Consider the following 26,583-nt stretch of genomic DNA (forward strand, 5'->3'; position numbering starts at 1 on the left):
CTGTGGCCAATGCCCTGATTGGCTGGCTGTGGCCAATGCCCTGATTGGCTGACTGCGGCCATGGAAAGAGAGTGCCATTTGGGGAAGAGTTGCCAGACCTGGTAGGGAAGAGGAAGAACACCCCCTCATCCCTGGAGCATAAGTGGTGCTCCCATCCTGAAGCACACCAGTAGCTGCTAAATGCTCACAATCAGGCTCGCCGATCCATCTGGATACTTACTAAAATGTTTCCCACAGTTCCCTGGGCCTGCCACTTCCTTGCTTTGTTCAGCCAGGGCTTTCTGTGGTTTCACGGTGGAAGCTGCACTAACAGCTATCAGCAGAATGCGTTCAGGGCTTGGCCTGTTGGCTGTCAGAAGACTGGTTCTGTTCTGGAGCCCCGCACACAACTAACATTAAGGCAAAATACCCAAAGCTGAGCAACTTTATAAAGAAAAGCGCTTTACCAGGGTCAGAATCCTGAAGCTTTGGGATGACTGAGGACAAGATGGAGAGGTCACACCACCTGACAGGCAGCCAGAGGGTGATTCGGGAGACAGGTTCATGAAAGAACCATTTGGGGGTCCCATAAGACCTACCCCAGTTGCTTCTGAGGGTAGCATCTCCAGGAATCCCAGCATCCCCTGCTCAGTCTTTACCGTATAAAGGTCCCACCATATCTATAGAGCCGGCTAAGCACCAGGCCTCCTATACAGGAACCCTTGGTTTCTCAACCTGTAGGTCACGACCCCCTCAAACTGATCCTTTCACAGTGGTCACCTAAGACCATAGGAAAACACAGACATATTTACATTAAGATTCAAAACAGTAGCTAAATTACAGTTATGAAGTGGCAATGAAAATAATTTTATGGTTGGGGGACACCATAACATGAAGAACTGTATTACATGTTACATGGGTAACAGCATTGGGAATATGGAGAACCACTGCCCTGGAGGATGAAGGCCTCATCCAAACCAGAGGAGTCCGGTCTGCTGTACAGTCACTGGAGCCCCGGGGTCTGAGAGGCTGCCCTGCATCCTTTGCTGCTGTTGCACTGTTCTGTCTTTGCCCTGGAAAGCAGAGCACCAGCAGGAAGCACCTGGGGTGACGGGAGGGTCAACAGCTCCACTGTGAGCAGAGTTAACAGCAGAGGGTGTTTATCGCTCAAACAAACCCTGGCAAGTACTTATCAAGAGAGGGAGCTCTGGGGCCATACAATGATTGAAACTGCAGGCTTCGCAGGCATGGCTGTCAGCCTGCACAGCAATTTTGGGCCAGGTAGGGAGGGCTTCCTTAAGACACTTACCTAACCTCTCCTGGAACGCTGTGCTAGTCACGAATCTACTGGGCCTCCTGGGTAACAGCAGCCTCAAGAGCTGTGCAGTGTGTAACCGTGCAGCTGTTCACAGCAGCCATATCGTGACATCACCAGGATCCCTTTTCTCCTTGCATTTTACCTATCCGTACCAAAGACGGACTTTCTCTTTGTGGAAGGAGATACGGTTGTTCTACATGTAATAACTCTATAGACAAGGCCCCTTCTCCCATCCCGAAACAAAAATTTCTAAGTCCATGTATCTCTAAACTGTAATTAAGAAGCATGTATCAGTCACACTGGGCAAGATTGTGCTATATAACAAGTCACCCCAAGGCCTCCTTAGTCCAGACACAAAGGTTTACTTCTTTACTGTCCCTGGATTCAAACTGGATTCAGTTGAAAGGCTTCCTCATCCTGGGATCTCAGAGACCCACAGTGCCCAGCCCTGAGGCTTGAGTTGTGTCCCTAGCACTGTGCTGGGGGGACATGCAGGACTGGGCATCAGCTCTCAAAGTGTCCCCAGGAAATCAGTCAAACCACTGAGCTCACAATTCATAAAACGAGTGCACAGCTACATCAGACCAGTCTTGAACTACTACACCATGCTTCTGTGATAGCAGGAGTGGCTGGGGCTGAGACCAAACTGGGAATCCTGAGGGAAACTTCCTCAAGGAAGGGGAAAGGTGCCAGCTGGCCCCAGACAATGCCCAGCCGGCAGCCAAGGGTCAGTCAGCCTGGAGGAGAGACATCATGGAATCACTCCCCAGCCTCTGGACCTTGTGGCCAGCTGGACCCCCAAGGGACCCAAAAGGACAAGAGTTTCTGGGCAGAAACAAACAGGCACCCCAGCCAAGGAGCAGCGTAGGCGTAGGCTGCTGGTGCCTCCAGAGGCTTTAGATATGGAGCCCAGGTTTGGCTCTCACCTCTGGTTCTTGGGTGGCTGTGGATGACAGCAGGGTTTAGGCATAAGGAATAATCATTAGCTTAGCATCCCTCAGGTGGCTTTTCCTGATCAGGCTTGGGCCAGCCAAGCAACCTGTTCAAGTTTATGATACCCATGAGAAACCAGGCAGAGATCTGGAGCACCCCAGAGCCAAAGGAGCCACCATTGAAGCCTCTGTCCTCCCTAGGCACTCTTGGGGTTCTGGGGCCTTGGGGAAAGAGCAGAGTTCCTTTAAGACAATGATGGGCGTGACCGCGATCAAGCAACTGGGGAGCAGATTGGGCGGCTGCCGGCTTGTGTTTAAGTACATTCCTAAGCTACGAAGGAAGAAATAAAAGTGGTCCTTGTCTGAGAGCTGAAGAGACAGCAATACTGTGGTATAACTAGGACCAGATGGGCTCTGGGAATTTCCAAAGGCGTTTAGCATATTAGACAAAATAGCCTTGCAGACACACGCCGTAACTGTGTCTGGCTGCCTGCATATCAGTTACGGGGAGACAACAGACCAACAGGCTGTGTCTTGGCTGGAGAATGGAGAGGATCAACCTCTGATTGGGCCCTGCCCATTCCCCTCTGCCCAGTGTGAGCCCCCTCACCATGGCCCCCTCACCATAGCCAGAGAACAGCAGAGTCACAATTGTGAAGGGAATGGAAAGGTTTTTGAAGCTTCTTAGCCAGATTGGTCCAAGTGCCCAAACCTTCCACTGACATATTTATCGTGGTATGGGAAGCCTATGCTCGCCAGGGGACCTCTGAGGTGGAGCTAGAGTGAGCATAGCGGCTCTAAGACACCTGGACTCTTCCGTCCTGACCAGAAACCCATCAGTGAGACAGAGCCCACCACTGAGTGGGCATAAAGGCATTTCATATGCCCCTGACATTCAGGGGTGCCTCAAAGCCCACTCCATTCCTGATGATCTCCAGGCAGTGCTAGCTGTAAGGTTGCCCCTCCCACTCCAGACAGGATATTCTCAGTCAATACGGTTAGAAGGGAATCAGTGTGGTGTGCCCAGGTGGCCATGAGGGAAAGCCCAACCTCTGCGTCCGAGAATCAGCCTCCTGTTGGGCTCTAATACCTGCTTGGGGCAAGGCTCTCTCTCTTTAGGTCTCAGGTTCCCATTTTCAGATTGTCCTCATTTGCTTTCGGTGATAAACCACTAGCCTAAAACAACTTGAGGAAGAGAAGGTTTATTTCAGCTTATAGGCCATAGCCCATTATGTTGGGACAGAAATTCAAGGCAAGAACTGAAGCAGAGACCACGGAGGAATGTTGCTTACTGGCTTTCTCATACAGAGTAGGCCCGCCTGCCCAGGAGTGGCACCAGACACAGTAAGCTGGGCCCTCCCACACCTGTAGACCCCAAAGATTCGTCTACAGATCAATCTGATGTGCACTGCTCCTCCATTGAGCTCCATCTCCTCAGGGAGACCTTAGTTTGAATTAATTTGATAAAAACTAACTAGCATAGAGGGTTAGGTCCTGACCTTTGTCCTGTCCTTGGGTTGCTTTAGAAACACAGCAGCTAGAGTCCTGCCCTCAAGAAATACAGAGAAGAGTGGGAAGAGAGATGCAGTCTATGGCCCAGTACCCAGCACGGGACCTGGCATCTCTGCACTGAAAGAAGTGAGGGCCAGCGATTTACCTGTCAGTGACCTAGGCTGTTGGTGACAGTAAGAGCTGGTGTCCGATGCAGTTTTGGTGCCTAACTGGGTTTGCTCACCTGTCAATTTACATGACCCCATTTTACAAATGGGAAAACTGAGGCACCAAGTGCTCTCTCACTTGCCAGAAGGACTTGAGCCTGCTGCCCTTCATGCTCATCCACTGCTCACCCGCTTCTGAAAGGGAGCCGCTGTCTCGGGACAAGCTGTGAATGGTGGACTCTGAGTGGGATGGCCGTGGCACCTGAGGTGAGGGACCTAGGCTTTGCCTGCCTGGTCTCTACCTTCAAGGCACACCTGGAAATGAAGGCGTTAACACCTACATGAGGGAGACTGGAGCAGGGGTGGGGAGGGGACTGAGGCCCAGACAGTGATGTCATTTGACCACAGTGGTTAAAAACTGAATTCAAATCCAGGTATTATTTCAGACTCTGATTTTCCTGGGACCATTGAGACCACGGTATCCAGTATCAGAAAGCAGCTACCCTCTGGGCCAGAAGCAGAGACTGTTACCATCATAACAGGCTTCAGAGAGGATCACCACTTCCCAGAGGCCAGAGGCCAGGCCCTCGTCCCCAGAGCTGACAGCCTTGCTAACTGCCCAGGTGAGTATGAGGCAGGGGTCTTGGCCTGCTCTGTAGCCTGCTGGGTGCCCAGGCTACCAATTGAGAAACAACTCTGCCAATGTCTACATTAAAGCAGAGAGAAAGTGACCTTTCACACATGTTATGGTGAAAAGACATCTCTGGGCACCCTGTAGCTGCCTACTTCATTTCTGGAAAAACATCTGGCTGACAGACAGTTCATTCTTCAGAAACTCTGGTGTGTTTTCCACATGAACCTCTCAAAAGTGGCAGCCCCCTGCACTCAGCTTTGTAACTCCCATCTCTACCCAACGCCATCATGACTGACATTTCCCCAGGTGCCCCCATCTGGTCTGGACTACAGGGGTGCTGCCACCTGCCTCTCTTAGGATGTTTGGTAAACTGGGAGCTGATGGGGTCAGAAGAGGGGGTATGAGGAGACTATTTCACCAAGACACGTTTTGCCAGAGGACCAGCTATGAGCAGGGCACTATTAGGGTCAGATAATATGGCTCCATTCCTCTTCCCATGGCCTGACTGTGACCATGAGCAAGTTACTTTGTTTTCGTCTGAAAAATGGTGCCCACGGCTGGGGATATGGAAGCAGTGTGGTGCATTCATTCCTGCCTTTGAACTCTCTACTAGGGCTATGTTAGAATAGACTTGGGGTGCCCTATTGGGGTCCCTAGAGCTGGGCACTACTGTTCCTACCCCAAAAGAAGAAAGAGGAGATCCTTCTCCCAGTCTCACAGCCTGGTAGCCAGGCAGGACACTGCGCTGGGGTCTGTGGCGATGAGGCCCTGCTTGCCACCTGCATCACCCTCCCAGACACGCACAGCTACTCCAACTCTGCCAGCTTAGGACAAAGACCCACCAAGTCAGCTGAAGACGAAGACTGCGAGAGCCACGCCCCCTCCCCCGCAGCCCCAGACCCAAGTCAACAGGATTTTGCAGGTAGTGAGCGAGGCTCTAAACTTGCCCAACCCCTGGGCACAGAGGGCTCCACCTCATAAGCTTGGGTGTGGTAGGGGTCCCAGGATCTTACAGAGTCACATCTAGGCATGGCATCTGAGCTGCTGTGAGCTGAGGGTGCTGTGAGCTGCCAAGCACTGATAGCTTTCCAGGTTTTCTCTCCCCCCAGGGCCCCTGGGCCTCCAGCCAGTCTCCGCTCTTGACCAGCCTCTGTAAAAGTCCACATTCTCCTAGGACCGTTTCCTTTTTAATCCTTATTTCCCTCTCCCTCAAAACTGGGCTCGTCTGTAGCCCAGGGTGGCCTAGAACTCACCACGAAGTCTAGGTTTACTTTGCACTGTCAAATAATCCTGCTTCAGTATCCAGAGTGCTGGACCTGTAACCCCAATGACTTCGTATTTTGTTTACTTTGAGACAAGTTCTCCTGTCGCCCAGCCTGGCTTCACACAAGCTTGGTCTGTAGCCATGGACGATCTTGAACGTCCGATCCTTCTGTCTCCTTGAGTTCTGAGATTACAGGTGCGTGCAACCATCCTGGTTTTGTACAACGCTGGGAATGGAGCCTAGGGCCGCATGGAAGTTAGGTCTTCTACCAACTGAGCTACACCCTGAGCCCTCCCCCGGGAGAGTGGCAAGTCAGTTACGTGCATGGGCCTTAGCTACACTTGCCTCTGGCAGCCATGATGCTTCTGTTAGTACATGCTGCTGGGTGCGGCACAGCTCACACTGTGGCTTATGCAGAGATAACCCAGACAAGTCTTTTCGTAGCTCCCATTATACAAGTGAGATAGCTGAGAACTACTTGAGCTGAGACCTTGGTTTAAATCTTCTCTTCCACTTCAGTCCTTTCATCAAGGAGCTAACTCACCCCTTCCTACTCCCTTTTCTATATCAAATGGGTACAAAGTGGTTCTAACTCCAGAGTGCGAGGTGGCTGTTGAGGTTTGGTCTGTTGCTATGTACGATAGTGCTAAATTCTGTATCTCAAGGTCTAGTCACCTCAGTGCAAGTGAATTCTCACATGTGTCAGCTTTTGTTGTGAAAACCTTGCTCCTTAATTTAAAGCCATTGATTAAATAAAGACTTCTACAGCCTGTAGCTGGGCAGAAGACAGGTAGACGGGGCTTTGGTTTCCAGGCTCGGGGTTGGAGGCAGAGATGAGGGGGAGAGCAGGAAGAGGGAAGAAGGTGCCATGCAGTAGGTGAATCAGAAGCCATAAGGGCCAGCATCTGGAGGAGTGGTCCAGGAGGAGCATGGCAAGTGATCTCTCGGGATTACTGACAGAGAAGTAGACAAAAGAGCAGAGGGTTGATACATGCCCAGCTCTGTGTCTTAAGGCTTGTTGTAAATAGAAAAGGTTTTGTGTCTTTTATTTGAGAACTAAATGATCTAAGGTGGGGGTAGAAATCCCCTGTGGTGGTGTAAATACACTTGGGCCAAAGAGTGGCACTATTAGAAGGTGTGGCCTTGTTGGAGGAAGTGTGGGAGTGGGTTTGAGACCCTCTTCCTGGCTGCCTTAAGATCAAGATGTAGAACTCTCCACTCCTCCTCCAGCACCACGCCTGCCTGGACACCGCCATGCTTCCTGCCATGATGATAATGGACTGAACCTCTAAACCTATAAGCCAGCCCCAATGAAATGTTGTCCTTTATAAGAATTGCCTTGGTCTGGGCTGGAGAGATGGCTCAGTGGTTAAGAGCACTGACTGCTCTTCCAGAGGTCCTGAGTCCAAATCCCAGCAACCACATGGTGACTCACAACCATCTGTAATGAGATCTGATGCCCTCTTCTGGTGTGTCTGAAAACAGATACAGTGTACTTACAAAAGATGAATCTTTAAAAAAAATTTTTTTAATTGCCTTGGCCATGGTGTCTCTTCAGAGCAATGGAAACCCTACCAGTCTCTGCCATGTGTTTATACCCTCCTGCCCCTTGGCATGTCATCACAAATCACATCCAGCTGTGCCACTGGGACATTCTAGTCACTCTGCCAAGCTGACAAGTTTCTGTCCTCCCTGCCTTACTGGAGGCCTACCTTGGGACAACACATCCCCCTGTGTTCTAACTGCTTCACAGAGCTGGATGACCCCTCCACCTACTGCCCTGGCTGGGCCCTGCCCACTGGCCACGCCCACCGGCCACACCCACAGTGCAGGGTAGGCCACGCCCACAGAGCCATCATCTCAGCCCAGATTTGCCAGCCTGTCACCCCTCACTTTCCCAGATCCCAACCCCAGGTCATCTTATTGCCATGAATGCCATATCTCCTTTGACTGGTAAAGCATCCCTACCTCCCTGCACCCCTGCAAAGGGTGAGCCTCACATACATGTCCAGAGCTGACAGAACAGGGTTGCAACCCTGCTCATTACCAACAGATGTGTGTCCAAGGGCAAACTCCTCACGCTCCATCTGGGGCCTCAGTTTCCTTATCTGCTAAAATGGGAATTGTGCTATCCCCAGACCTTTGACAATGGAAAAACAACAACAACAAAAACAAACAAACACAAACAAAAAACACCAGCCACTCATCTTGGGCAGCCGCCCTGGTTCGGTGTCTGGATTGGTGAATTTTGAATCTTTATTTCCAGTGGTCCTCAGGAGGCAGGTCTGTCTACCTCAGAACACACAGCAACAACCTGGAGCCTGTATGGTACTCAGAGAGAAACTCCACAGTAACAGACTGCTGTCACCACTCCCCAGTGTCCTGGGAGGAACCTCCAGTCAGATGCAGAGAGGTCATGGCAGAGGGGTGTGGAGCTGCATTAGTACTGTGGGGTTTGGTCCAGGTCAGTGGTTTAGACAACTGGTGACTTTGGCATCCTCCCAACTCCAGCAGAGGGAGCATGAAGGACGCCATGAAGGCTGTGGGAATACCCACATGGTAATGAATATGAGTCCTGTAGTTGGGGCAGATCCAGGGCAGGAGGAAACCCAGCTGGCCCACATCCTCTTACCCCCTGTGCCTTTGGTTATTCTGCCAATCACTGGCTAGGGGTGGGTGCTTTCCTGCCTACATCATGGAGGGCCCTGGCTGTCCCTTCAGGGTAGAATGGCCAGAGGGCAGGTAGACCTTAGGGCCCCAGAGATGAAAATTGGGCACTTTGGGTGAGGCCACTGGAGACTGCAGTTCACCCAAGGTCTGCATGGCCACTGTACCTAAATGTTACCTTGGCTGCCCTCCCTCCAGCAAGCCCTACCTAGGGCTAGCTTGGCTGCCAGTCTCCATCTCATTCTTGTCTGCTGGGCCTCACCTTCTCTCCATCCTGGTGAGCAGCCCATTATAAACTCCAGCTTGGAGAATCACTCCTGAGCTAAACACTCATCCCAAACTTGTTTCCATGCTGAAGAGGAGATTACTGCCAAAGTTGGGGCCTTGGGCATTCTCAATGTCCCACCCCATCAACATAGGGGGGCTTGATCTATTGAGGGAACCCAAACTGGAAAATCCCAGCTTCCTTCTTCAGACCTCCAAATCTGTATCAGAGACTACTACCTGTTAGCTGAGAACCCAGTGCCCCCTGGAGGCTGGCTATGGAAACTTTCCTCAGACCCATGGGCACCATCATCCAGGAGGGGACCCTCTCCAGACTGAACGGAGGAAGTAAGCCAACTGGGTCAGGGAGGGCCCTTCTTCTGGCTGATCTGGACAGCAGGCACCCCATCCCAGAGGTCCTCCCTGTGGCTGCAGCTAAGCTGTCCTCCCTGACTCCTGATGACCTGCTTGCATCCCAGTGGGCTCCTCCCCGGGACTCAGCTCTTCCACCCCAAGGCCCAGAGACCCTTGGGCACCTGGTGGGGAGTGGAGGAGCGGCCAGCAAGGCTGGCTCCTGCTCTTCCTGCCCCTCCATGCTCACTAGCAGCTGTCTTGACAGCAACAAACACAGGCGGGTGGGCGGGTGGATGGGGTGGGGGGCAGGTATGATAATGTTCTGTGAGTAGCCGTCAAGGCACAGCACGGGAAAGCAGGGGGATGCTTGAGTTCCGTGCCGGGACATAGGGAAACTCAGGCCCAATGAGCCCCAGGTCATGCAAATTGAGGATGGAGTCGGCGATAATGCGGGCTGTGCGCTTCTGGTACCCACCCGAGGTCACCATGAGGATGGGTATATCATGGGCTCGGACCACCCGGAAAACCACTTCATCCCTCTTCACAATGCCCTGTGGGAAGACAGGGAGGGTAAGGTCAATAGGCCCGAGTTCCCGTGGTACCAAAAAGGACCACTACAAATCTAGCCCTGGTGTGATGGCTGCTGCTTTTAGCATCTCCTCCAGACATAAGGCACTCATACTTTTGCCAACCCTCAGAGCATGGATTTCCTGTCCCACCAGGACACGCAGTTTGACAGATAGATAAATCCCTAAAAATATCCCCCTCGGGGGTCAAGATGTGTCTCTGGGCTGATAGATACATGTCCTAGGTGGCCCTAGGGTCTCTGTGGCTTGAATATGTAATGGCTCCCACAGGTTTGCAAGTGTTTGAACACTTGCTCCCCCGCTGGAAGGTCCTAGACCTGTGGTTGGCAGAGCTGGAGAAAGTACCTGGGCGCCACTTCCTGCTCTCTTTCTGCTTCTTGACTACCCCACCAGCCCCATGTTCCTTATTGTGTCTTCCCGGCCATGAATAATTCTGCTCCTTCCGGAGATGTGAGTTAAAATGAGCCCTTTGTCCCGAGTCACCACGTTTATCAGAGGATTCTCTCACAGCAACAGAAAAGTCACTGATATGTGGTCGGATGGTGGCCAGGCTACAGGCGAAGCCTCAGGTGACCCCCACGGGAGGACGTACCGCTGGGCTGATGGACAGCCCGCCAAGGCGGTCTCCCTCCAGGATGTCTGTGCCGGCGTTGTACACCACCACATCAGGCAGGTGCTCCTGGAGGGACCTCCTCACATTCCTCTCCACCTTCTCCAGATACTCCTCATCTTCTGTGCCCCACTCCAACTCCACCTTCCGCCTGATGGCCTCTGGGAAAGAGACACAAACAGCCCAGAGTACAATGCAGGGAAACTGAGGCAGAGGATGGCATCGATGCAAGAACTTGTCAAGACCCACAACAGGACTGACTCTATCTCAGTCTGGCCTCTCACCACAGTGAAGCTGAGTGGTGAAGGGGCATCCGTGGGAGGACAGATGTTTAAAGCTGACATTTTATCCCTGAGGGCCTAGAGACCCTATCCTTGAACCCTACCAACACTGAACACGCAACATATTCAAGCCCAGGCTCCAAGTAGTCCAGGGTCAGTTTAGGTAGTCAGCAGTGGTCTTACCTCACCACCTGTGCTTACGCAGCCCTGCCATGTGTTTATCCCCAATGTCCTGAGAGGCTCATCTGTGGAAGGCTTGCTTCCCAGCCCATGGCACTACTGAATGATGCTGCTACTGATGACTGGACCTTTAAGGGGTTAAGCAAAGTAGAGGATGCAATGCAACTTGGCAGTGATGTATCAGGACCATGCCCCTGAATGTGTCTCTGCCTCTGGTCATGAGGTGAGAAGCCTTTCCTACCACACATGCAGCTGTGGTACCTGCAATGCAACAAGCCCAACACAACAGGGCCTACTAAAGTAGACCGGGACCTTAAAGCCGTGGGCCAAGGCAGACTTTCTTCCTTTCAAGCTATAGCCAGCTCCACTCTAAGGCTGCTGCTGACCTCAGTAGTGGGCACATGGTACTGGATTGACCTATATATTCTGTCACAGAGACAGAAAGCTGACTGAGACTACACCACCAGTGGGGCAGGCCGCTTGCTGATTTCAAACCTGGTCTCAGAGCCCCTGGGCTATACTTGAGTCCATTTTTGCTGTTTTTAATTTTTTATTATATTTTAATTCACTTTATATTTTATATTAGCTTAATTACACATATTTGGCAGTGTGTTCATTAGTACAGTGCCTGCAGAGGCCAGAAGAGGGCACCAGATTCCCTGGAGCCAGAATTATAGGTGATTGTGAGCCACTGGATATGGGAGCTAGAAGTTGAACTCAGCTCTTTTTAAACCGATCACTTTCCCCCCCCAAGCCTTCATTTTTGGTATCAGGTTATGGAGCATTGCTGTGACAGATTTTAGGAATATCATGTTAGCATTTGATCTTTGGGCTGGAAAAGCCACTGAGTGTGGGAGCTTGGATGACAAGAACATTGAAAGCAATGCAGACGATGGAGGCCTGGGCTGTGAAGTTTCATGGAAATCACAGGCTCTATCAAGGGTCATTCACGGGCTGTTTTGTATTAAAAATCTGTGGTTCTTGTAAGCTGGAGCTGAAGGGTCATCTGTGCCTAACAAGAGGCTGGAGTAAAACCTTTGCTTTGCTGGGACAATTGCCACTAGTCAGGTGGGACTAGGAACTGGTGATAATTAAGAAGAGACCAGCGCCATTTAAGGCAGAAATCTGGAAGTGTTTCTGCAGGGTCAGCAATCACAAGCAGGGATGCAGAGGAGGCCGAGGTTGTTTGTATATTGTGCTGGAAGCTGGGTTTTGTAATGTGTTAGAGTCTCCCATGTGGTACTGGTTTTGAAGGCATGAAGGGGACATGGAGAAAAGTTGAGGCTTGACACCCTGTGGCAGGATAAGAGACCTAAGAGAGGCCAGGAGAGGCTTAATAGTGAAGGTGTACCCCGTCAGAGTTAGACTCCAGAAATCTGAAGATCCTAGTACCTTGGGATGGCCACCAAGGTCAAAAACAGCTGTGGAGTGGAGCTGGCATGAGCCTAGGACACAGGATGTGTATACTGCAGAGGCTGGAACTGGAGAAATGGACCAGGCCCTCTGCAGCCCAGAGAATTATGGGTGGGTCCCAGATGCCGAGGGCAATCACAAGCAGGGATGCAGGGGAGACCAAGGCTGTATATTGTGCTGGAAGCTGAGTTTTGCAATGTATTAGAATATCCCACGTGATGCTGGTTTTGAAAGCATGAAGGGGATACACTGTAGATCTGGTTTGATTGCGACTGTGACTGGTTCTGGTTCTTCCCTCTAAGAGTTTTTAAAAAGTGTCTCTTCTGATCTTGTAAGAAGCCAGTTACCAGACTGTGGATATTTTAGAGAAACTTTGGACTTTGAGAAAGACATTTTAAATGTTTTAAAAAGACTGGACTTTTAAAGGTGCTTGAGATTTTAAAGACTAGAACTTTTAAAAGTTGGAATGTGATATTGTGATATAAATATTAACGTACCATCCTGGGGACAAGTGAGAGATGAAAGGCTGTGGTTGAATAGTGATGTTTGTCTGTCACATTGACAAGGGGGCAACTGTGTTGTATTTTATATCACCCCTGGGCAGGTGGTCCTGGGTTTAAGAAAAGAAACTGAGCATGTCGGGAGGAGTAAGTCAATAAAGCAGCATTCCTCTATGGCTTCTGCTTCAGTTCTTACCTTGGATTTCCATCTGAGTTCCTTCCCTAAATGAACTATATAGAGACTGTGAGTTGAAATAAACCTTTTCCTCCCCAGGTTGCTTTTGATCACGGTGTTTTATCACAGCAATAGAAACCTAACTAAGGAACAAATCCTCTGAGAATTCTTCAGCTTCCCCCTCTCTCTGTCTCTCTGTCTCTCTCTGTCTCTCTATGTCTCGCTGTTTCTTTCTCTCTCTCTCTCTCTCTCTCTCTCTCTCTCTCTCTCTCTCTCTCTCTCTCTCTCTCTCTCTCTGCTCACTCTAATGTGAAGAGCCCTGGTGTGTATTCCTGTGGTCTTGGGGTCAAGTGACTCTCATAAGTCCCCATGTGCTTATGGGTATAGTAAGAGCACTCACTTCCTGGGAACACTACAGATAAATGAGTGGCTTAGTGGTAACCACAGGGCACATCAGAGGACAGGCATGGGGATGAAACTTACCTTTAGCAAAGCGATCCCCGGGGTAGATGTGGCGGTTGTAAACATCCATGATATATACACGCTTGTCGCCCATGAAGTCTCGCTCGTGCCCATTGCCCTATGTGCAGACACAACTGTCACTGCAGGCAGCTGCTCTCAGGAAGAGGGGACCCCAACTACTACAGGAACTGCCTCCTGCTTTGTCGGGTGGCTTGACCCTGGGGATCTAGTGCCAGACAGCTGACAGCCAGCAGAGCCAGACGCACTCCAGATATGATCCCATAGCCTCTTTCAGAACCTGCAGTATAGCCAGCCCTGTTTCTCATCCTTTCTGTGAAACAGCGTGAAATCAGGCCTCGCTACCCTCTTGGCCCTGCAGGAGCATCCATCAGTGTAATTGGCACAGGGAGAACAAACTTCAAAGAGTTGTATATGTGTGACTTGGTTTACTTGGAGCTGAGTAAGGGAAACAGAGTAGTTAAGGCTTATGAAAGAGCCTCCTGCCTGGAATATGAGTGGTCAACAGGAGGCAGTGAGACCCTTGGGTTCAAGGACAGAAGCTACCAGGGACATGGGAAGGGGACTCTCTCACCAAAGGAAAGCGCTGGTGCCTGGGTTCCGGCAGAGTGCTCACCTGGTGGGCATCCAGATCAATGATGGTAGCTCTGGAAATGCCTTCCACACGTTCAAACAGGAACTGACAGGGAGAGAAGATGCGTGAGAACCGGACAGTCAGAGGACCCAACTCTTTGAGGACTAAGGAAAGGGGTTGAGCAGGAAGGACAATGGGTAAGACATCACTTTGCCAGGAGGGGAGGGGTGCTAGGAGAAATGGGGAGACAGTGGAGGATGGGGAGGGGAAGGGAAGGCTCTGGGGACAGGGAGGGTACTGTGGCCTGAAGGTTAAGAGATCAGGTTATGGATCCCCTAGAGAATGTGGGGTTCACAAATGAGCCCCCTAGCCTTAGAATTTAACTCTCCAAACTTTGTTTCATTCTATAATGCTGAATCCTGAGGCCTCTTCCTCCCTAGGAGACCAACCTCTTCCCTGTTTCCCTCCAAGTCCTAACAGCCAGGTCTGCTGACAGCCTATCTACATGCCTGTAAGAACAGATACTCTATTAGCCTGGCACCCAGCATGACACTGGGCAGAGAGCACACTGGGGACTCAGGAGTTCCACAGACCCACAGAGTGGGCAAGCTCCCTTCACTCAGCTTCCTCAGAGTGATGCTCAAGGGTTCAGTGAGGGGAGGAGCAAGAGAAGGAGTTAGGATATGAAATCGACACCAGCTGTGGGGAGCTCTGCTGTCACCAGGATCCTAACCTGTGCTTGCCTCACTCCTCCCCACTTCAGCCACACCCTTCTTCATACCCACAGTCCTGAAACCTGCCTGTCCCTCCACCCACACCTACTCCCAGCACTCGGGAGGCTGTGATGACTCCCTCCTGCAACAGACAGGTCTTCTAGTGGCTGGAAGTTGCTAGGTCCAGTTTGAGTCCCAGCCAGGTTGAGCAGCTAGAGAAGCCCTTCTCCACTGTGAGGAAGGCCCTCCCCACTGTGAGCCCACCTTCCTCCCCTAGAGTGTGTGGTAAGCTATGGGATGATGGGGTCTTTAGAGGCAAGGTACCACAGGTTCAGAGACACACCTTGATAGCCAGTGTGATGTCTGCATAGGCACAGAAGCCCCCACCACGGTCACTGGAGCAGTGGTGGAAGCCACCACCTGCAGAAAGCCAGACAGTGGTGTTGGTCAGAACCAGATCTGGGTTCCCTCTACCTCTCTCCCATCCCCACATGCACCTACTGTTGGGATTCCAGGTTGGCCAAGTGAACAGAATACCTGGGAGTATGTCATCACTCTAGGTCAAGAGGTAGTTCGATGGCATAACCACCTCATCCCACAGTAAAAGCCACTTTTCGAGGAGACCCAGTCATGTCAGCCAGCTGAGCTGCCCCGGGTTCCCAGACCAGAAAGGGGGCAGCATTAGCAGGCTTGCTTTGGACCCAGGTTCACCTCCTAGTGAACAGAGATGGCTAGGAAGGGTATCCTCTGCTGGGCATAGCTGTCCATGCCATCCCAAACCCTGAGGCAGAGTCTGGGAATCCTTGTTGCTTTGGACTAGAGAGCTGCTGCTGCCTGCCTTCTCCTAAAATGGCTAGTAAGCTGCTACAGTCCCTGTATCCCTGAAGACCCTGGGTTCTAGGAACCTTCCAAAATGGAGGTCCAAAATTATCCCCACCCTGACAGTGTGAAGCTGGGACCATGCACATGAAGCACCTGCCTCGTCCACGCCTAACAGGGCAGCCAGCTGGAAGCCTCTCTATAGGCCAGAAGGGAGCTCCATCTTCACCAGACCCTCTACCAGATGAGCCGCCCCGGGCACAGAGAGGACCAACAACATGCCCAGAAAACACAACAAGCAAACCAAGCCTTGTACCATTAGCAAAATCCAGGCTTCATCAGGACCTAGATGTTCACTAACCAGATCCTAGTATCCATGATAGGAGTATCACTGAGATCCTCCATGCACTGGGAACTATGTTACAGACACACAGGGCATAAATTACCCATGTGCCTATGCAACTGGGTATCCTAATACCATGGCTATGCCAGGTCTAATGCTGGGTACCTGGCAATTCTAGCAGGACAAGTCATGGTCCCTGGCCATGCAGAGTTCACAAAAGGGATCAGGTCCTGCTACAGAGTCCTGCACAAGTCAGTAGTGTCCTCTTAAGACAACTATGCAACAGACAAGGAAGGCTGCTAGGAATGAGCTTCTTCAACTGTCAAGGTCTGTGAAGATAGACTGCAGAGGCCACACAGAACCAGAAAGCACTGGCCCCTGATGTGGCACTTAGCCTGGGCCTCTCCACTCATCCCATAACCAAGCCCTTCCACTGGCCTAGACCCAGAAAGATGGACCCTTTCAGGAGAGCCACACGGAGGCAACTAATTCCACACAGACACACCCAGGAACCTACCTGAGGGATAGCACAGGCTCTCTGGGTGGAAGAGAACTCCCTGTCACTGGAAATATGTAAATGTTGGGTGGGGCAGTCTCAGAACAAATACCTCACAGCAGAGAGAGGTACCCATGGGGCCCACACAGGAACAAGAAGGCTGTATATATCTCCAGGCAACTGAGCTGGCTCTGAGGGCTTTCTGTCCTTCTGTCCCCGGACCCCTCCCATCCCCACCAGGACAGCCAGACATTCTGAAGCTCCAGCACTCACCAACATTGATGGCCCAGCCTCGTTCCACAGCCAGCTTCCCCGCCTTTGGAAACAAGCAAAGGGTAGGAGTTCAGGCCTCATCCTGAGGCAGGCAGGTATTCATTCAATGTAAGCTCTGGGGCAGGAATAGGGCACAGGTAGAATGAGGCAGAACCTCATTTCTCAACAGACCAGTGGCAACCAGGGGAGTGGGGAAGGGTTCAGAGCAGCCCTCCCAGTTTTACAGGGAAAACACCAGAGATTCAAGTGAGGTGAGCTGAGGATTCCCACATGGCTTTTCAAATGGAAAAAAAGAGACGGTCTGCTTGCAGGAATATCGAAAGCGGGTGGGTGTGAACCTGCAGGCAATTGGGGTGAATGGCAATCAATACAAAATTATGGCAGTGCCAGAGCACAGTGACCATGGCTGGGACAGACCTCATTGATTTTGACACAAAGTGTCCCTCAACTGGGCCCCCAGCAGCGAGTAGGGGTAGAACATATGCTTGTTGGGGTACAAACACAGTGAGTAAAATTGTTATTGGATGAGACAAGTCCCTAGAGGGCAAAGTGGGGTAGGGGCCTGGAGCTGCACAGCCCACCCAGCCTACCATGATGGTGCCTCCAGTCTGGGTCCGCAGGGGCCTCAACACCTTCCTCTGCACAAGGAAGTTGGGGAGAAAGATGACAGGGGGGATCTCAGTGATGGTAGCCACCACAAAGGACCACTGTGGAAAGAGACATGGAAGTCAAACTCGATGCCAGGCCTGGGCATGGTGGCTCCTCTCCTTGGGAGGTGACAGCTGGGAGCCGCTTTTGAGTCCCAGCTTTGTGCTTGAGCACAGAGAAGTTGATGATAGCATTCTGAGGCACTCTTCTGCCCTCTGGTGTCTACACTAAGGAATGCAGGCTGTGCTGAGCCTGCCCGGGCTCTTCTGCTTCCCACAGCCCAGTACTAACCAGGAGGGCCTTGTTTCTGTGTAGCCAAGTGTCAGTCAGCACTTTCTAAGTACTTAGAGCCCATGAGACATCCAGCTGGGCTTGGGGTCCTGTCTGGGCTAGGACACTTATAGCCAAGGTTAACAAGCCAGCAGGTGCTATGACAGAAGTCTTCACGGGAAGGGAGAGGGCCTTCAGAGAAGGTAACACCTACAGAAGGTAAACAGTGAACAAGAGCCCCCAGATGCAGGCTTTAGGCCAAAGATGTAATTTATGGCAAAGAATTGAGTTCAGGAATGCAAGTAGCTGGATAGGGCAGGGCAAGGAAGCATCTTCTGTGGTCTTCTGTGGCTCAGGACCTGGTCTGCTAGCACAGGTTCACAGCATACTGTCAGAGCAGTATAGAGGCACAGAAAAGGAAAGCCAGAACTCAAAACTAAAATCGCAGGGAGCCTCTGAGGCCCATCTCCAGCTGATGTGAGCTACTTTGTTATTTTTCTTGCACTTCCAATCCCGACTCCATTCCTTCCTGCTAGGCTCTGCAGAGCCGGCTCTGGTGTGCCTAGCTCCATCTGCTGTTCCTTGCTCTTTCTGTTGGAGACAATGATCTCTCTGCACATCCCTGGGTGTCCTGGTTCTATGTAGACCAGGCTGGCCTCCAACTCAGGGATGCCTACCTTTACCTCCAAGTGCTGCGCTGCTACACCCTGCCTGGTCTACTTTTATAGAGAGCGGTTCCATGCTTTCACCAAGATCCGAGAGGACGCCAGGCCCACGTGTAAATGGAGTCATATTTAAGTGGAACCTGAGCACACCCTCCTGCATAAATCATGCCTACATTGCTTATGACCTGGGCCATGTTACCGCGCTGAGAGAAGTGTATGACGCAGTTTAGGGAGTGACACGAGAAATGTGCATGCTAAAATTGATGCACTGTCATTTTAAGAATATTCTCCCTCTCTGGTTGGTTAAACCTGAGAACAAAGGGCCCAAATATATGAGCCTGCACGTAGGAGTCAATTCTGAACTAAAGGCCGTGTGGTAGCATACGCCTGTCATCCCAGCTTGGGAGGTAGGGGCAGAAGACTATGGAGTCCATGGCGAACCCTGGCTACACAAGACCCTACCTCAAAGAAACAAAACAAAGCAAAGCATACATTGTTTACTGAGAACCCTGTGCCTTGGTTACTTCAGGCATATTACAATGCTGGCCAGACGCAGAGGTGGTGGTTGGAAGGAGCTGATTTAGGATGTGTCCATCATGATGGCTTTATCAGGCATCACTGCTCAGGGAAAAAAAACCTGCTGGTGACCAAATAAAACACTGGGTACAAGGTAGGAGTGGGTTGTGGCTGGGATCTGGAGAAAGAGGGAAAAAGGGTTTGGCAGAGTGGGCTGTGGGCCAGGGAGATGGTTGTTACAATGGTTAGAACGAGCGGATATGGGTCTTCCCAGTGACACTGACACTATAGTGATAGAAGACAGAGCAACTGAGAAGGGCCCTGGTGTGTGTGTGTGTGCGTGTGTAAGGGACAACAAGGGACGGATAAGATTATCTGGGATGTGCAGCCCAGATGAGTAGGCAGGACCCACCCAGAGTGCCCTATGACAAACTTGGGAGGGACAAGAGCTGTAGGCTGGTCGGGTTACGCAGGGCTGGAATAGGGCTCTCAAGTCCCCTCTGGGCTCTGCCTCAGTTGTGTGATTTTGTGTGCAGCCGTTTCCCTCTGTGCCTGTCTCGTCGGGCGTAACTGTGGAAGCCTGCTGAAGGGGTCCTGCTGGAGAGCCCTGTCATTCTCTCCTTAGAACACTGTCCTAGCTACCCAGAGACTATAGCAGACCTGCACACAGCTACCAGCACGTCTGTGTCACCACCCATAGAGGCACGGCATCTGTGTCTATCCCCTTCAGAGGTACACTAGTACTGACAATCCTTAATCTAAAATAAAACAGTGGGGCCCTGGGGCCTGTAAATCCTTCAGCTTGGGAGGCTGAGTGTAAAGATTATGAGCTCACACCAACTTTGTCTCAGAATTAAAGGGTTTTTAAAATACATTTTAAAGAGGAAGAGATTGATGATGTAGTCTAGTAGTTGAGTGCTTGCCTAATATTAGACAGACAGACCGACCTAAACTCACAGACATCCCTGGGCTCTGTTACTCTTCTTATATCACCAGTAAGATGAATCCAATGCTTTGTGCCGGGTGCTGTAGGCTCCTGATTCGATGTCCTCCTGGGCTCTCTCCTGCTTTCATCTGCTAGTTGTTATTTAACTTTTGCTTGCTATAAGCATAATAAACTCATTCATTCGAAATTGACATGGCTGTGCTAGGTATTTTCTTGGTACAGAGCAGGTGCACACCCCCAAATAACCGAAATTAGGTATTCAAACAAATGCATAAGGGTATATCCATAGCAACACGACTGCCAATCATTAAGATGGAGAAGTGGCTTACATGTGCATAAGCTAATGGACAAACATGATGTGGTACACCACATGGTAGAGTATTATGCATCCATGAAGAGGGATGTGTACTGGGCCATGTGTGGCTTCCTGGCAAAGCACTTGTCTTGCATGCTTGAGCTCTCAATCCCGGCCGCTGGGGAAGAAAATGCTCAACAGGCTGTGTGGTGAGGCAAGCCAGATGCCAAAGCTCACATACTGACTCCATCTGTACTGAGTCAAGTACAAAGTACATGATCTGTGGAGGCATGGTAGAAGTGGGCGGAGACCAGGCAGAGGGCGGGGAATACCAGGGAGCAAGGGTGACAGGAACAGCTATAGGTCGTGATATCACATGGATGGATGATGGGAGACGCTGCTGAGCCTTATGGACTGTGATATATGTGGTTAACCATATTTTTTAAAAGGAGAGATGGGCCTTTGCACTTGTGGCTCATGCTTAGAGCCCCGCTCACTCCCTTAAGGCCTGCTGGACTCACTGTCCTCCACGCCCTACTTTGCTGCCCCCCATTCTGCGAGTGCTTGGCACCCGACGGCAAGTTACATTTCTTCTATGCTCTCCATAGGAGACGGACTTGGTCTCTGGTTCCATCCCTCCCTGAAGGACCCAAAACAGTGTGCACTTGGTTATGAACTTGCTGGTGGTGCTCAGGGACAGACATCAGGAGCTTCCCAGCTCTGACCTGCTCCTAGGGACAGGGCCCTAGAGTTCACAGCAAGTAAAACACAGTACTGACATAGCCAAGATTCCAGTCCTAATGGGCCCAGCCCTAGGCTGTATACTCAGTAGGTGCTCCTGCACCTATGTCACTGTTCCCATTTGGTGCCCTAGTCACTGGGATGGGAGGCCGCAGCAGTGCAGGCTTCCCACACCAGGCAGGTGTGTGGAGAGTGGATGAGGCAGCAGGGAGGGAAGATGGTACACAACACCCACAGAAAGACCCAAGAACCCCCACCCTGGGAACCTGGAGACTTGCCAGACACCACTTGGGATGCCCACAGTAGAGGGAAGGGACAGACAATGCAGACACGGGGTGGGGGAGGTGTGCTTGAGTTGTACATTAGATAACGGAGCTCACCTGAGTGGCAACAGCACCTCACCCATCACTCCCCCACTGCAAACCTGTTCGTGGTACTCAAGATAAAAACCCATGTTTCCTCCTCAGCTTTCCAGACTCTCACACAAGACCTGGTGTATTACAAAAGCTATGTTTCTCCCTTTGATCTGGCTCCCACAGAGCGTGGAGCCAAGTGTTACATCGCCCATCCTCTTGGTGAATAGCTATGTGTTATGTTGATATAGCTGAGCCACCCCTCCCCCACCTCCACCCCACTCTCCCCCCACACCCCACCCCATCTCTGCTCTTATTTCCTATTTGGGACTCACAGACTATGCTGCTTCCATAGTCTTTGGGACCCCTGCTCTGTAAGTTTCCCATGAGGTTTTATAAATGGGTGGAATCCTAGTAACTATCCCCCAGCCTCTGCCTCATCCAGGCCCCACTCTGTTTTGGTCTCTCCCTGTCCAAACTCAGAGCATCTTACCCCTGCCTTCCCCTCCCACCTCTGACTCCTGGCCAGGCTTCTGGGCTGTGGACTAATCACGCATGTCTGGGCCCCAGGAAACCAGGGCAGCCAGGCACTGGGCTTCTAGCCAACACCTCACACCTCTCTCCTGGGAGCCAGCGTCTTCCTGGCAATCTTTCCCAAGCTCACACTGCCATGGCCCATCTAGAATTCTCACAGCTCAGGCCATGGATGGAGGGAAAAGAGGCAACAGCTGTGGCCCTAGTCCTGAATAGAGGCCCACAAGGGCCCTCCCCATGTTTAACAGCACCCCCCCCCAAGTGATTTGAGGAGGCACAAACTACTCCTGAGCCAAGGTCTTTCCAGACAGAGTGAAGCAGCCTGTTGACTTCTGCCATCTGTAGAGTCCTGAAGCCATGGGCTCTGACAGGAAACTTGGGGACCAGAACTCTCATTCCCTGAGGTAGAGACTCAATGGCACCCTGATGTAGTTCCAGCCAGGGCAGACTAGCAACCATGCCCACCCCCCCACTCCCAACCTGTCACATAAAGGATATATTAAAGACCTTGACTTCCAATAGGAGTTTACAATCTCCTGTGCGAAGAGGCCACGGGCAGACAGTGGTAGCCCAGTGTGGCCTACAGTTGGGATTTAAAAGCTTACCGTTAACACATTCAGAATCAGGGTGGGGCTAGGGCTGGAGCTCAGTGGCGGGGTGCTTGCCTAACATGCTAAGTCCCAGTAATCATAAAAACTAAAAACAAAAAACACCCCCCAGAAAATCACAAAGCAAAAAAAAAAAAAAATAGAAAAAAGGAAGAAATCTGAGAATATCATTTAATAAGCAGCATTCTGGCTTCTCTTGAAAAAGCAGGTCCTGTAGTCATGTTGGGTCCAGCAGTGCGGCAACCAACCACATGACCCATATGGGAGGGGAAGATCTTCTGCAGTCCACCCCAGACACCTCTATCTGCCCCCACCACCATCTTTATGTTCCCTCCCGAGCCCTGGGGGCATTTCAAAGCCATTTTAGCCCAAGAATTTTCATTTATAAGGAGGCCTTGGAATAGTGTCTCTGGCCACTCCAGAAATAGGACAGAATAAAGTGGCCTTGTGGACAGGACAAGGGCCAATGTCCCCCTCCCACTAAAGCAATGCCAGCAGCGGCCTTTGAGCCCTGTCCAGGGCATAGGCTGAAAGCCACTAATATGCCCAAACCTCTAAGGGGTTCTGTCTGCACACCCCATCTGCATATACCCTGACAATGGGGAGCTGACTACCCACAGAGATATCTTATGGCCCCCTCCTTATCTTAAGAACCTCCCCTGTGCTGGGGACAGGACCCCTAAAGCTGAGCTTCTCCCCCTCCAGCCACTGCTCCCCACCACAGCCCAAAGATCCTGGTACTGTACCTTCAGCTCGTTGAGATAGCGCCTTGTGTGCACCACCAGCAGGTCCTCCTCCGAGGCCTCCCGCGCCTCCACCAGCATGCCATCAGACAGCAGCTTCTCTTCTGGAACCACAGAGGAGACCCTGCTTCCTTCCCAGCTCTCAAAGCAGGTCCAGCCTCTAGACCCTCCTCCCTCAGGCTGCAGGCTAGCCCCTGGCAGCCCCTCAGCACACAGTGAAATTGTGGGTTGAGAACGGCTGCCTCCCTAGGCCAGTGTGGGGCACTGGAAACACACAGCCATTTCCCTATTTTCCGTGCTGCTGACGGCCACCAGGTGAACTCAGGTACAGATGGATGACTTCCAGAAGCAGACAGCACAAACAACAGGATTGTTCTCAAGGTAGAAAAAGCTCTTCAGCGCAACTCTCCCTCCACAGGTGGCTCGGGACAATGTGGCCTTTCCTCTGCCTGAGCCTTGAGCATGCCCCTTGCTAACCAAAGGAGAGCAGTGGCTCACAGGCAGCAGAAGCCAGAGCTGCGCAACTGCTGTTTTCAGAGCACTATCTTCCTGCTGCAACCTTCTATTTATGGCAAGTGAAACTGCCTTTTCCCATTTTGAGGACATGTGTTTCCTTTTAAAACAAAGTTAAGTTTTTAAAAAATCTCAAAGCATTTTAAAATATGCAGTAAACATAGGAGTAGGTGGTATAGGGGACACCGGGGTGTCTGAGTGGCTTGCAGGGACAGGTTTCTGTATATGGCTACCAAAGATTCATTTCATTCTGCAAAAGAAACTGAGGCTGAGAGAGCAGACACTTCCCCCAAAGTCCGGTGAGACTGGGCCATGATGCTCTGGTTCTAGAGAAATCAGAATCTAGGGTCTACTGTCAATGAGTCATGCTCAGAAACCAACCAGTCCCATCCACATCTATACAGAGATCCAGGCAGGGGCTCCCTCCCACAGTGTCCCATGGCCTCTGACACCTCCAGACTCAGTCAGCTCCCTTCCTACCTGGGCGCCCAAGGAGCCTGCCCTGTGGTCCTACCTCCCATCCTTCCTCATCCTCAAAGGGACTGGCTGCTCACTCCCAGCTGAGGGGGATGAAGAGCCCTTCTGCTGTGCCACGGAAAGAGGCAGGAGCCCAGGTCAGGGCAGAGAGCAACAGCAGGAAACCATTTGTGCAGGCAACAGATGTGCAAGGCTAGTATCCCAGGCTTACAATAACACCACACGTCACCTGTGTGCTTTCTAGTCCATGATTTCCTGTGGATGTTCAGGTTGGTCCCTACAGCGGAGGGGAAAGCTGTACCACTTGCCGTAGATAGGAGGTCACCAGAGGAACAAAAACAAGCCCAACAGAAACAGCTGTGTTATTAATGTCTAATTTGATCCTATTTTCTGCACAACACAGAGCTAGGAGCTTGCTCTAGATTTTTAGGGAGGGAGACGGGGACTAGATCTAACTGGTGGGAATACAAGACAGGGCCCTTCTTGCTTGGCAGCCTGTCTGGAAAGACCCTTTAACAGCAGGGCAGAGGCCGTCTGGGGGCTGAAAGCAGATAAGGATGTGATGAATACAGGGATGGAGGAGGCAGATGCAGGACTGAGGGGGGTGATGAGGACCTGAAGAAGGAAAAAATGGAGAAGGTAGATGCAAGTTTGAGGAGGTGGTGAGAACAGGAAAATGGAGGAAGTGGATGCCAGTCTTGGGGGGCTCTTACCTTTCAGGAAGTTGATCACCTTGCCCCATTTTCCAGCATCAAAGGGGTGCAGCTTCTCCAGGCCCATGAAGGTGATGTTGTAACGTGGAGAGTACACGATGGGCCAGCGTTTCTCTGGTACATGCTGGTACAGCTGTGTTGCGTGAGGCCTTCAACGTGCAGAAGAGACGCAGATATAGACAACAGCTTCCTTGTGGAAAGAGTCTCCCCCTCCCCACTCACACCAGGTCACTTAACAACCAACAGAAATGAAAACAGCTCCTTCCTGAACTCTGGCTGGCTTTGACTAAACCAGCTTCCAACACAGTCCTCACAGCAGCTCTGGGAACCAGGTGTGCCCAAGGTCACATGCCAGTGCCAGGTGTATTCAGGAGTTACTGGCGCCAAGGCCCAAGGCCTGCACGGGGGAAGGCGGGGTGTAGGGTGTAGAGGGCTGGAATGTGGCTGTCACACGAGTTAGCTCACGCATCTGTGTTGCTGGGAACAAAACGCGCAGGGGGGTGGGGTGGGGGAAGTAGTGCGTAGACCGCGATTGCAGGAGGCTGTGCCCTCGTCGCAGCCCTGCAGCCCACCGCGGTGCCCTGCGGAAGGGAGACCCACCGTTCGCCCGCACGGTCACCCTGCCCTCCTCCTACTGTCCCTCCGTGCCCACGGGGATCCCCAGAACCCATGTTTGGCCCCACGCGCGAACCCGCACACTCACATCCCGCAGCCGGCCCTGCCTGCTCTGGACACCACTCCGCACGGGGAGGGTTGGGAGGGGTGTAGCGGGGAGGGCCTACGCAGAACACGCCTCCATAGCGCTGGGAGCTGGGGGTGGAGTTCTGGCCTGCGGCTGCGTCACAGACAACCGGACCGCGCCGGCCAAGGAGACGCACCCAATGGAGTGCCGCCTGGGGGGCGTGGTTATGCGCAGCTCCGCCCTTATTCCCAGGGTAGAAATAAACAGACACTTGCTTAGTTGATGTGTCCATTGGCTTCCCTGCACTGTGTGGTGGTGAGATGTCTGTTCTGGGTCTATCAGCCCTGCTATATGTTCTTTCCTGGAGTGCAGCCCTCCATTCCTGTACTATCTGTGGCCATTTCACCGTGGTATAAGCACTTCCCACTTAATCATAAAATGCCCTGAACCTGTTTCCCTATTGTAGATCAGGTCTGGTCCAGTCGTGTATAACTGAACATTTCTCCTGTCTCTATTCCCCTATACCCTGAACCTGGAAGCTGACCGACAGCTGGGGCTGTCTGTAATGGCTGGAGCCTGGGAGGCCCCAACAGTGGAGGTCAGAAGAAGAGACAATGGACCTCTGTTGGTCCAGCTGTCTTCATCAACCAAACAGGAGCAGCTGACCAGAGGAGCAGCCAGGGACTAACATGGCAGCTGGGAGCCCAGGGGCCACAGGTTCATGTGAAGGGAACCCGCAACATTTGTTGTTGTTTTGATTTTTGGGGCATGAGGCACATGCCACAATGCATATGTGAAGATCGGAAGTCAGCTCTGGTCGGACAAGTTTTCCCCTCCTTACCTTTGTGTAAGTTCCAAGGATTGAACTCAGTCTCTCTGGCATGAGCACCAACAGCATGTATTTGCCAGCCAAGTCCTAATGTGGGCTGACAGTTTGGAAGAATGCCTCTGATGTGTCTACTGTTAGATAATTTTCAGAAAACAAGATATAGATTCTCAAAGATGAGATGGGGAAAAAATTGTCTGTAGGAGTGTGAGGTCAGTCAGGAGTTACTACCAGCCATGGGTAGTGGGGCTGACCCGGAGAAGACACTGCCTTCAGTTCAGGGGACAAAGGCAATTCATTGTTCTTAGAAGTTTGCGGGAGGGAGCTGGAGAGATGGCTCAGTGGTTAAGAGCACTGACTGCTCTTCCCGAGGTCCTGAATTCAATTCCCAGCAACCACATGGTGGCTCACAACCATCTGTAATGAGATCTGATGCCCTCTTCTGGTGTGTCTGAAGAGAGTGTACTTATATATAATAAATAAATAAATCTTTTAAAAAAAAGAAGAAGTTTGCGGGAGTTTCCACACCATGACCTAGC

The 26,583-nt window shown here is 51.6% G+C and overlaps 1 protein-coding gene across 2 annotated transcripts; it reads right to left on the bottom strand.

The window, feature by feature from the left end:
* Positions 1-8,010: 8,010 nt before the first annotated feature.
* On the bottom strand, positions 8,011-25,338 carry Hdac11 (histone deacetylase 11). 2 transcript variants are annotated; one of them, XM_032906101.1, is made up of 10 exons: positions 25,240-25,338; positions 24,537-24,685; positions 22,837-22,937; positions 17,105-17,221; positions 16,515-16,557; positions 14,927-15,003; positions 13,913-13,975; positions 13,300-13,396; positions 10,250-10,428; positions 8,011-9,621 (listed from the first exon to the last, which is right to left on the bottom strand). In XM_032906101.1, coding segments are annotated over exons 1-10 (1,044 nt in total). In that variant the 5' UTR covers positions 25,242-25,338; the 3' UTR covers positions 8,011-9,405. The 2 variants fall into 2 exon arrangements, with proteins under 2 accessions (XP_032761992.1, XP_032761993.1); XM_032906102.1 differs by lacking the exons at positions 14,927-15,003; positions 16,515-16,557; positions 17,105-17,221.
* Positions 25,339-26,583: the final 1,245 nt, after the last annotated feature.

This window comes from Rattus rattus, chromosome 6 (genome assembly GCF_011064425.1).
Source record: "Rattus rattus isolate New Zealand chromosome 6, Rrattus_CSIRO_v1, whole genome shotgun sequence".
NCBI lineage: Eukaryota > Metazoa > Chordata > Mammalia > Rodentia > Muridae > Rattus > Rattus rattus.